This window comes from Panthera uncia (assembly GCF_023721935.1).
Source record: "Panthera uncia isolate 11264 chromosome C1 unlocalized genomic scaffold, Puncia_PCG_1.0 HiC_scaffold_3, whole genome shotgun sequence".
In the NCBI taxonomy this organism is placed as follows: Eukaryota; Metazoa; Chordata; class Mammalia; order Carnivora; family Felidae; genus Panthera; species Panthera uncia.
Genome location: NW_026057584.1, coordinates 59410123 through 59422138, shown reverse-complemented (window position 1 = coordinate 59422138; position 12016 = coordinate 59410123). Strand labels below are relative to the sequence as shown.

The 12016-nt window shown below is 43.1% G+C and overlaps 1 protein-coding gene across 3 annotated transcripts in view; it reads left to right on the top strand.

Annotated features, from left to right (window-relative positions):
* The first annotated feature begins 9706 nt into the window (after positions 1-9706).
* MAP3K20 (mitogen-activated protein kinase kinase kinase 20) overlaps positions 9707-12016 on the top strand; it is a 187150-nt gene continuing 184840 nt past the window's right edge. The window contains exon 1 of one of the 3 annotated variants that reach the window (XM_049615510.1): positions 9707-10011. In XM_049615510.1, the coding sequence (XP_049471467.1) occupies positions 9779-10011 (233 nt within the window). In that variant the 5' untranslated portion in view covers positions 9707-9778. Of the gene's footprint in view, positions 10012-10035; positions 10208-12016 lie in introns of those variants that run through there. The other 2 variants (XM_049615512.1, XM_049615511.1) reach the window with 2 other exon arrangements.

The window sequence follows — 12016 nt, the reverse complement described above, 5'->3', positions numbered from 1 at the left end:
TCTGCCTCTTTTTTCGTCCCCATGAGAACTGATTATTGAGGCTTTTGAGGCCACAAACTAAAAAATAACATTGAAGTGTTTAGGAACGAAAGCATGAGATTTATTTTGCCAAAATATTGTAAGTGGAGTTTAGACAAGAGATTTGGGTGTATTTTTCTCTAAAGTTTGTCTTCAAAACAGAACTCTGTGTGTGTGGCCCTCACACTTCATATATCTGCCTTGGGAAATCTTTAATTTCACAGGATATTATAACATTTCTCTGTATTTGCCATAAAGAATCCACTCATATTCAGGAAAGGGCTTCTGTTGTATTTGAAACACTTTATCTCTTAAGCTGAGTGGTTGTTTTCATTCATGTTTTCATATTATTCTCTATGTCTTATTTCATTAAAATCAAGTCCTGAAATTTGAGGGATGTAGATTTACTTGAATATTTTGTAGAAAAGATGGAGAAGGGGGTTTTATTACAGAGTCGCATAGTATTGGGTTTAAAAATATCTCCACAGGACATATCTTGTCTTCCAAATCTTTCTTCTTTGCTGCCAGTCATATGGTCTCCTCTGTCCACTCCTGGTTCCCCACCCCTCTAGTTTGCAGATCCTCCTTGGGGACCCAAAGTCATATTTTCTTTTGTATGCACATCAGCTTAATTTTCTCATAGCCCTAGTTCCAAACATGAAAATCTCCACTCCGACTGAGGACGAAGATATTGTTTGTCCTCAGCAAACAGAAGACCCTCCTGTTATAGGGTCATTCTCTTTATTTTTTATTTTTTTAATTTTTTAAATGTTTATTAATTTTTGAGAGAGAGAGAGAGAGACCGAGTGGAAGTGAGAGAGGGGCAGAGAGAGCGGGAGACACAGAATCCGAAACAGGCTCCAGGCTCTGAGCCGTCAGCACAGAGCCCGACAGGGGGCTGGAACCCACGAACCGTGAGATCATGACCTGAGCCGAAGTCGGACGCTCAGCCGACTGAGCCACCCAGGCCCAGGGTCATTCTCTTTAGAGGGGTAGTATAAAAGACAAAACAAACAAACAAAAACACCTTTTGTAACATTGTTATAATAGAGAAAATAGTCTTATTTAAAACCAAAACTAGCTAAGCTCCTTCTGCCTCCTAAAGGTGAATGTCATAATTCATACTGGGAAAAGTAAATCTCTCCCCTCTCACTTTCTATTTCAGAAACCAGTGGGAAAAGAAAGAAGGAGTGACTGAAACATCAGTCTTCCGCAATTCTGCTGTGCCCTAGCACACATTCAACATGGACATACATTCACAGCAATAGGAGCCTTACCAAATCATTACCTTTCCATGCGGATAAATTTCCAGAATGCACATTGGTGTCACTTTTCCTTTCTCTTAAAATCCCCTAAGTCCTAATAAGCTTAGGGAATAGTTTTTCCCTGCTGGTCTTGACAAGTCCTCAGAGGCTGCAATGATATTTTCAATGCCCTTCAAAATATCAAAGGACTTCTACCAATTCCGAATTTTTTCCTGACCTTTACCATCTTGATAACTGGATGCTCAAGTTGTAGCAAACTTTTCATTTAACTCTTCATTGGGGTTACTCTTCCTGGGTATTCTTCCTGGCTATGCGTCCAGCACTATCTCTCATATTTTTTCACTAGCTATCATGAGTTATAACTTCACAAAACGAGAAAGAACAAGTCCAAGGCATGATAGCATTAATTCTAGTGTACTGGCTGAGTCAACTATGAAAATACCCTGAAGCAAGCCTGCCAGTCAACGTGTCCCTCTGTGTACTTGAGATTCCCATGGAATCTTCCTATTCAGGGAAGTGTCCTATAGGAGAAAAATCTACTTCACAATAGCAGGGAAAATCCATACCAGCTACTTAATAGTCAACAAAATTTTTCTTTCTTAAATATAACTAGAGATATCCAAGAAAACTAGTACCATAAGAGAGAAAAATAACAGGAAATAAAGAGAAAAAACTGACTCCAGAGGAAACAGAAATAATTCAGTAACTGAATAATAATAATAATAGTAGTAATGATAGCAAATATTTAGAATGTGAAACATGACTAATAGTAATAAGAATAATACATAGTTTTACTGAACACTAATTCTGAACCAGGTCCTGGTTTAAACACTATATATATATTTACTTATTTAATCCAAACATACACACACACACACACAAACCCTATTATGGTCCCAGTTTTACAGATGAAGAAACCAAGGCTCAGAGAGGCTGAATAAAATACCCAAGGTCACACAGGTCATAAGCAGCATACCTCAGCCCCGGTCTATTTAATTCCCAAGCCCATGTTCTTTGTCTCTATGCTATATTGCATTGAGAAGCTTCATCATTGAGTTTTAGATACTTTGAAATCGTCACTAACATCTGTCTCAAGGGATCCATCAAGTTATCAAGTTCTCATATACTAAGACCACTCAAGTTCCAACCTGACTTGCCTAAGAGTCTGGGAAAGGGTGAGAGCTTGAATTTGATCCCCATCTACATACACATTAGAGATAAGACTACTGAAGTAAAACCTATGACTTTGAGAATACCTATAAGCTTCATTCATAGGATGTTAACACTAAATCTTGTTGTATCTAGATCCTTTGGGGCCACTAATAATCTGAATCATCTGGAGATACAGCTGATGCAACTTCCCTCAGAGTGTGGGGATGTTTGTTATAGATAACAAGCTGTATAATCTAACACACTGAAACTTGTTAGAGGAGTTTATGCAACTAAAAATGGAAAGTGGAAAAATGATGCAGATAAACTGGTTGTATAGACAAGCCAAGGTTGATTAAGGGAGACTGAAGTTTGATTACTCAAAGGAAATAATTCAGTAGGATTTTGCAAACCTGACATGATTATTTTGAAATGTTTGTCATAACAGTTTGGTAAGGTTTACTTTGTATTAGTAAAGTAAAACACTAAGACAATGATCCAGGTATTTCAACTCTTTTACTTTTGCCTGATATCCAGGGGTAAGGAGAATTGTGATATGTAGGAACATGAAGATTAATCTCATGCATAATGATTTAAAATTGCAATATGTGAACGTAAGTACTGAAATAAGTGGCATGTAGGAGGCCTCAGCTCATTGAAAATGAACACTGGTGTGATGGAAGGCCTAATAAGTAAGATGATGTGTGACATAAGAGGAAGCAAAGACTTAATGAACCTCATTCTCTGACTTGAAGGTAACATGTCTAAGCCTATTACAAAAAACAAAGTCACCCCAGATTCTCTAGGAGTCAGGGAGTCAGTGAGTAGATTTGTATGTACACACACTGACTCTAATATATATATTATCTTATCCTATATATATATTTAATACGTGAATGCAATATATATATATATATATATATAGGCATTCTCTTACTCAAAAAAAGATCTAGAATCTGTCTCTTTAGAACACTGATACTACACATAGGAAAATATAATATTACTGTTTTAATTTTTTCATGTAGAATATTTCTTGTATCAGTGGAAGAATATCCACTGAGAAAAAAGGCTTAATTTCCTTTTATAAATAGCTGTGGATTAGAGTACATCAATTGTTCTCTGCTGTTGCTGTGCGTTTAAAGCCAAGATGATGACTGTATTGAAAAAGAGGGAAGAGAAAATCAATAGATTATTGCTTCAATGGAGCTCACAACAGTGCTGATTAGAGAACACAAATGGATTGCATAATAGTAAAATAACTATAAATTGGGGATGGATTTAAGCCTATGTTAAGACCATTCTTAACTGCATTGTATCTTTAGAAAACATGCATTGAAATTACAACAGCAAATTAAATCTATTCGACCGCAAAATTTAATACATAAGAAATAGCATTTATTAATGATCTGGAAGAGGGAGTAAATAGCATGTTAATGAAATTTGCAGATGATACTAAATTGGAAGGTGTTACAAACAACAATGTGGACAGGAGTTTAATACAAATGGACCTTTAAAAGTTAGGGAAAGCCAATGGGAGCAAAAAAAAAAAAAAGGGCATACAGAACTTAGAAAAATATTCACTGAAAAAATTTCAACTTGAGAAACAATACTATAAAAGAAGTGTGGATGGAAAAGTGACTTTGAAATTTGATCAGGATTTCTGATTTTAATAAACTAGTTAATCTACTCTTGAGAGGTCCTAGACCAACTACTAGGAAAGAATCATCCCTTTACCCCTCCATCCCCTCTATAGGCAGACCAGAAGAACTATATTGCTCACTTGCAGGCCTTTGGGAGGTAAACAAAATGAAGAAAAAAGAGACCAGGTAAAATAGTTTTTAAAAATTGCATATTGAAGACAAAGGAATAAGTAGTAAATAGGGAAGATACATGATTACATATTGGTATCATCATCTAATAGTGTTTACAATGAAGAGGGGCCATGAAAAATCTACAGATGCTTGAAAATTTTATATAAAAGCTGGTTGATGTCACTTGATTGTTTAAGAGCATTTATTCATTGGAACTAATAATTACCATATGAAATATAAGTCTTGCTTTTCCAGATATCAACAAATAAAAGAGTTTTCCTTCTCAATCACAGGTGCCCAAACCCAACAAATTTGTGATATCCTGAATGCCATATGGGAAAATATCATTGGTCTTCCTAGAATGTCTGGGAATTTAATTTTCAATTTGCTTTATCTAGAAAAATGGCAAGATGGGTTACCTGGAAGCTCTGGAGACACTAAGAAACTGAGTAATGTGTCTCTAATGTCCTACCAGCTCACCCGGGGCTAACCTATAGGTATCTGGGGATGAAAGCTTGGGTCTGCTTATTGAATCTGTTAAAGCAGAACCCTCATTTTCAGAAACATGACTATTTTCATAACACTTTCTGTTTCCCTTAAGATTTCATCTTCTCCTTGAGTGGAATCTACCACTACCACATGTGTGATGGAGGGAGGAGAGAGTATTCCTGGTGGCCAGGCGTGATGCCGAGAGTGAGAAGTGATGGAGGAAAACCCAGGGTAGGAGGTGGAGGTGCTGGGAGAGGGGCAGCGCCAGGCCCATGAAGATGGGGATAACGTTGGTGAGGAAAATCTGGATTAGGTCATGTGCCCTAAGGATCTTGGACTTGATTTAGCAGTCAGTGAGGTGTCAGCAAAAGTGGCTGAGTAAAGGTTTTTGAGTTTTGATATGATTCTTCTATATACTGTATTAGATATTCTTTCCAAATACATGTTATTCCCTAATAGGCACGCCTCCGGGATCTTCATCCAAAGTACAGAGAAGTTGGACAGGGCAGGATAGAGAACAAAAGGCCAGCAATATACCATTAGAAAGCCTTTGTAAGGGAACACTGTACCCTAAGTGACACCATTATTTCTGGAGTATACCTTTGAAGCTGTTGTCAATCTGACAGCAATTTACTGTATTATGTTGTCATCAAAATCCCCTTCTGATTTTGTCACGTTTCACTGAAGAAGTCCTCATTGTCCTCCGTGATTCCAGCAGAGAAAACTAGGTTTGTCTGGTACGTCTTGATATCAATGAATCCATGACGGTTCTTGGTGTTCACATTCAAAGCAATTACCAGCTCTTCATCGAATCCTGGCATTTAATAATAACTCTAGGATCTTGCCAGAACATCATATCAACTGTTACATAGTTGGGGAAGAAGCATATGAGTTTCTTGCAGTAAAGTAGGGCTAAGGGCCAACAGGAGAGATGGCGAGGCCCAATGCTGAAAGGGTATAACAAGCTCAGTTATCATTCAGTCACATTTTAGATCTTGGATATTGAAGAAGAATAGCACAGCAAAGAATAGTAAAGAGTAAGCCGTGCATACAACTCAAGACCCGGGTATGTAGGCTTTTATCATCTCGCATGACCATCAGGCAGTATGGTCCCAAGCAAGTGACAGCTGCCTAGGGATAGCCTGGTACCACGTCCCAGATTTCTGACGTCTAGCAAAATGCTCTCCTTCCTGTTCCGGGCAGCTGACCGGTGATGCTGCGTCTTGAGGCACGCAGGACACAAAGGGGTGGATTCCCTCCAGCACAAGGAGCACCTCAGACTCTCTAAAATAGCAGTTCTCAAAGTGTACTTCTGGGAACCTCTTTAGTGAACCTGTAAAGTCAAATCTCATCTCCTAAAGATGCTAAGATGTTATTTTCACTGTGCTCTCTTACGAGTATACGGTCCAGTGGACTCTCCCAAAGGGTACGTGTGGTGTGATACCGGAATACAGGAAAAGCAGATGCAGATATGAGAATCCAACTTTCTTCTTTTAGGCCAGACATTAGAGAGGTTTGCAAAAGTATAAAACAATGACACTCTTCTCACTACTTTTTTTTTTTTTTGGACAATATTTGTTTTTCATTAAAACGTGTTATTTAAGCAAGCATAAGTGAATTTTAAATACAGAGATTTCTGTTTTGATTTCTAATGTGATAAATATTGATAGAATTTACATAAACAAAAACTGTTTGGCACCCTCAAGCACTCGTTTAGAGTGTGAAGGAGTCCTGAGACCAAAATGTTGGAGAATTGCTTAATCTAAAAGAACAAGCTCTGAAGTCCACCTCTTGCTCCCTGAGGGAAGACAAGTTGCTAAAGCTTTCCAAGGCTTTTTCCTGCCCTACCGTGCAGGATGATGATTCGAAATGCCTGATAAGATGGTTGTGATGGAGAGTGTGTGGAAAACTCTTAGCTCAGTGCACAGCACATGAGCTCTCAGTAAATACTAGCCATCACTGTTATTATTATCATGATTATTATTCTTGTTGCTATGGCTGCCACTGTTTCTACCATCATGAGAACTATTACTCCCTCCTGGCCATGGCTCTACTCAGATATCTGTAGGATTTACTCCTTGAACTTGCTAAATGTTCTTGGGCCTTTGTACTTATTGTTCCCTTTGCCTGTGATACTTTTCCCATCTTTTTGTCCAGTAAATTCACTTCATTCTTCTCCTATGGACGTAGGGTTTCTTTGACCTCTTAGAATTGTGTTAGGTGCCCTGCTGTAATCCCACATCTTTGCCCTCTTAAGAGCACACCACAATATAATCACTTGTGTCTTTTCTGGCTTTTCCGCTGCGCTCAGCAAACTCCGTGAGAACAGAGACCACGTCTTGGTCACTGTTATGATCAGCGGCTCAGCACAGTGCCTGCCGTTCAGTAAATGCCAGTGGAACACATTTTGCAAAAGTCTCCTATTTCTCTTCTTTCCCTTCTGCTTGCTCCTTTCATGCCCTGGAACACCTAAGCAGGTTTGGTACCTGGAATATTCCTGTGAACTCGTAGGTCCTTACGTTAGATGTGAAAGCTAAGTTCCAACAGTGACCTGGGCTTCATTTGTGATTTGAAGGTAATGGTCGCTTATCTCAAAGGATGTGTGACCATGTGCCTTCATTTCCCAGAGTGGTGCAGGAGGTAGAACACCAATCATCGTGTAAAAGCTGGTCATTCTTAGCTATGATGAGACTACTCACAGTCTGCAATGGGGGACTGAGATGGCTAAAGAAAATGCTCCTGGGTACCACCGTGCCTCAGAGCTCTGGTTGCTACAAACGGAGGGAAGGATAATCAGAATGCTTTCTTCCTTATAAATTGCCTTTCCTTCTATCCTTAATAGAATTTATGTCTGCACTTCTCTGATCTACTGATAGCTGGTGGCAGTCCCAGAATTTCTATTCAAGGGGAGCGTAGGGACAACGATCTGAATGGGGGGACCAGAAGACTTTTTTCTGTAAGCTCTATTTGCATAGTAAATATACTGTTTTTTACTGACATTGCATATTTATTTTGGAGGGTGTTCTTGGATATAAGAGGGTGTTAAGGACTCCCAATCCACCCCACTGCTGAGAGTACATCTATTTTTAGTGTGGAGACATTTGAAGTAAAGGAATAGGAAGACTTGATAAGAGAGGTTTGACTAGGTCTCTTTTCTATTGCTATTTATATGTGTAAAGCTATGCAGGTGAGAATTAACCAATATATTCTCACAAAAAAAAAAAATTGAAAGTTTGAAAAAGCAGAGTCAGTCAGGCATGGGAATAAGCACTAGACTTTATTTATTAGGTCTGGGGCCCAAAGAGATCAATATAGTCTTAAGGAAAAGGGCAGCTTGACCAAAGAAGAGTCAGACTTGAGGCAACCAGTTTATCACACAACTATGTATTTATTTCAGCTACGGACAGAACATAAGATATGACCTCAAGGAACTTGCAACCTAATTGGGAAGACGAGAGAATGCTTACCAGATGATCATTTAAGCGGACTTGTGAAACTACTCTTGAGTGTTCACTGTTCCTGCTGGTTAGTCTCTTCACCTAATTAAGTAAGGAAAACAGAATGAAGGAAAAATGGATGGGTAGGAAAGGGGATGTGGTAAAAATATGAAGACTCTTAAGGCACGTGCTCCAAATTTAAAGTAATACATTCAGTTTTAAAGCTGGAGCCTGCGGCTAACATCTAACTGGGCCCTCTTATTTTGCAGAGGAGAAAACTGCAGCCTGTCTAGCAAAGTACCCCAACTGATAAGTGGCAGGACTAAACAGGAGCCAGGTCTCTGATTCCCAGTGTCCTTTCCGTCACAGTGCAGTGCCTTCGAAGGTGAGGTAGAGTGACTGGAGTCATGTTATGCCTGGGTCCATCCTGAAGTCTTACTTTCCTCTTTAATGTTCAGATGACTTAGAATTATGTGATCACCTACAACAGTAATTTTGTTAGCATGACAGTTTTCATCAATCGCAATTTCTCAGTTACCAAAATAGACTCCATCAGTGCTGAAATTCTGAGTTCTCACCACAGGGAAAATTCAATAACTTAAACAACAGGCTAGAGAGTTGTGTGTTTAGCTTATATTCCCCCATCCCTCCGCTTTCATATCTTCAACTGGCTGATGACTTACAATTGTATTTCTCTCATGACCTCTTTTCCGAATCTCTGTTTCGTATTTCAACTGCTGCATCTCTACCTGTTTTTCCTCCCATGACCTGGAACTCAACAGGAAGCCAGCTTCTCCCCCACACATCCCTATTTCTGTCAATGACACCATCCTTCTTCCAGTCATCCAGGTCTGACACTTTGGCATCATCTCTGACTCTTTCCTTCTTCTCTTCTACCTCCCCAGTTTCTGTGGCCTCTTCCTGAAACATGGCTCTCAATTCCATTCCTCCTTTTCGGGTTCCATTTTGTACACTCTTGCTCAGGTCCTCAGAATCCTATTACCACGTTGTGACAATATTGACCTCTCATGCTGCCTCCCAGTTTTGCTCTAGCAACACATTCTACAACCATGTGGGCTACTCTCTCTCTCTCTCTAAATCACTGTTCAGACACAAGCACCTGTTTTAATGATTCTAGTTCTCCACAGTTCCCCAGTGCCCATGGATAATAAACCCCAAACTCAAACCCCTGGATAATGCTGCCAGTACCTTTTCGACCTCGGCTCACTTTTCCTCCACAGAATCATCCTTCCCAATCAACAATCACTTTTCTTCCCAATACCTTTTACCACCTGTTGCTCACACGTGAAAAGGATTCTAGTCTTCTCATCTGAACTCAGTTTTGTTAAAGTCACCAACCAGGGCAGCAGACCATGACCCCTCCTCACAATTCCGTAGGTATTTACTTACGGTTCCATCGCGGCAGCCTTCAGCCCTATCTCCTGGAAACATCTTTCCAGGTCTGTGCCCTTCCTTCCCAACTAGATAATTAACTCCTGCAAGGTATGAAGCAGCCTCCCATCTCTTTGTACTCCCAGCGCCTCTGACACAGTAAATATTTGTTGGAAAAGGACTGACTTGACCATACAAGTGGGGTCAACTTGTTAAAATGAGGCGAAGCTACCGAGAGGTCCACAGGCACGCCTCCCTCTCCCCTCCACGCGCTGCAGGGCTAGTGCGCTCCCCGCTCAGCTCCTCCATCCGGGGCTGCGGAGGCTGCCGGGGCGGACGGAATCCTCGGGGGTGCAGGCCCGGGAGGCCCGAGCGCTTCCCCACGCCCCGCCGGCCCGCTAGTCTGAGCAGCGGCGCGGGCAGGGAGGCCCGGCCGTTCCGCGCTCGGAGGTAGGTGGTGCTGTTGTCGCGACTGTCTTCCTCATTGGCGCGGGGCGGAGAGGCGGAATGTTCAACTCCTGACTCGGGCGGAAGCGTGGGAGCCGCGCGGGCCGCCGTCCTCTCGACCCCCGGTCGCCGTCCCTGCCCTCGCCGCGCGCGGGCCTCGGCGCCCCCGGCTGCCGCTCGCGCCCGGCCCGGAAGCCAGGTAAGGGCCAGGCCGGAGGCCGCGGAGGGCGAGGTGGGTCGGAGGCCCCTCGCGCTCGCGAGTCTCCCGGCGTCTCGGGGCCGAGGCCCTGACGGCCTGCGGGGCCCCGCTGGGCACCCTCCCCGACCCAGGGCCCTCCGGGCGGCTGCGGCCGGAGCGAGCGTTCCCGCCGCCCGCGGAGTTCCGCGCCGCGGCCCAGAGGGCCCAAAGTTCGGACCGGTCCCACGCAGAAGTTGGCGCCCGGAAGGGCGGGCGCCGCGTGTCGGGCTTTCTCGGCCCTGCGCTCGGCGCCGGCGTCGGGGGCCGCCGCTTCCCCTCGCCGTGCGCCGGGCCCCCCGCCGGCCGAGCCCGCGACCCCGGGGCCCGAGCGCCGGCTTCTCAGCGGGCGAGCCGGCACCTCTGGGAGGCGAAACGCGAGTCTTCCAAATCAGGGCAGGGCGCGGGCCACTTCCCAGCAGAGGGCTGTGCTTGCGAGGAGAGACCACTAACTTCTGCTTTCCACCCGGCCCGGGCGGCTTCTTCCACCTCGAGCGGCCCTCCCCGGGACAGCGTGCGGCTCGCGCCGCCCGCACCCTCCAGCGGCCCTTTCTGCCACCGGCGAGGGTAGCTCCTACCCTACCCGGGTGTCCCTCGGCGACCCCCATGGCGTCCCCCGGTCCGCGGGCCCCGCGACCTGGCCCAGACCGGCAGGGCAGCGCTGAGGCCGCCGCCACGCCTCGCTTGCTCCTGACAGCTTGCAGACCGACTTTGATACAGACCCGGCGAGATGGCTTCGAATTGCCTAAAAAACGGGGCAGCCCATTGTTAGATTGCTGCAAATGTGCGTTTCTGATGCGCCTCGAGATCTCTGCATAAGCACTGTTTATGGAGGACTTAATTAGTATTTTTGTTAATAACGAAAGCAACATCGTTTAGTGGCCCGCTCTGGATGATACTACAATAAGCAGCTCTCGATTAATAATGGTGTATTAGAATCGCCTCAGATGGTTGCTGAAGTATATTCCTGTTTTATCCCCGAACCTGTTTTACCGGGAGCCTTCTTGCTTTCCTGACCTCAGTTGAAGTGAGCAGTCAGGATGCAGTGGATCCCAACCCACAGTCACTTTTAAAGACAAAAATAAACAGGTGTTTCAAGACAGTTAATGATTTCTTTGTAGTAGGCCTACATCTCCACAGTGAAATTTCATGTCGTTTTTCGATTTTCAAAAAAGAATATGTGACAGCTACATTTTAATTATGGTTTTGGCCTTTGTTTAAAGTTCCGGCTACAGTAGTGAGAGATTTGGGAGATTGCAAATGAACGTGAATTTGGTTTGTTTGGAAACAGTGAATTAAGGTAGAGGAAAATGGTCTTATAAAGCAACGTGTACTCTTAGTCTTTCACAGCATAATTCCTACTATAACTTTTCTCGAGTTTTTTTTAACCTGGAAGATATTATTTAAATCAAATGTCATAATGGTAATAATTCCAGAGTAAATGACCACCGTGCAATGACAAGGGCCCTTGTCTAGGAAAGGAAAGATGATTGATCTCTTCTTACTCTTTTAGGGGACACATAAGACACATTAAAGAGAGACAAAGAGAGAAATATCCAAATATTAAGCAGGAGGATTTGGATCTAAAAATGGATGGTCAAAGATCTTGGGAACTGAGGGACCTTCTTGCCAAATAAGGAAACTTGGCAGGCTGCTCTGTGTATTTTAAGTTAGCACAAGAGTGAGTGTTATTGGCAATATATTGGCTGAGTGCCTATCTGAAATGAGCAGTGAAACTGACTTTGACAGGGCTACCAAACTATAAACAGGAGT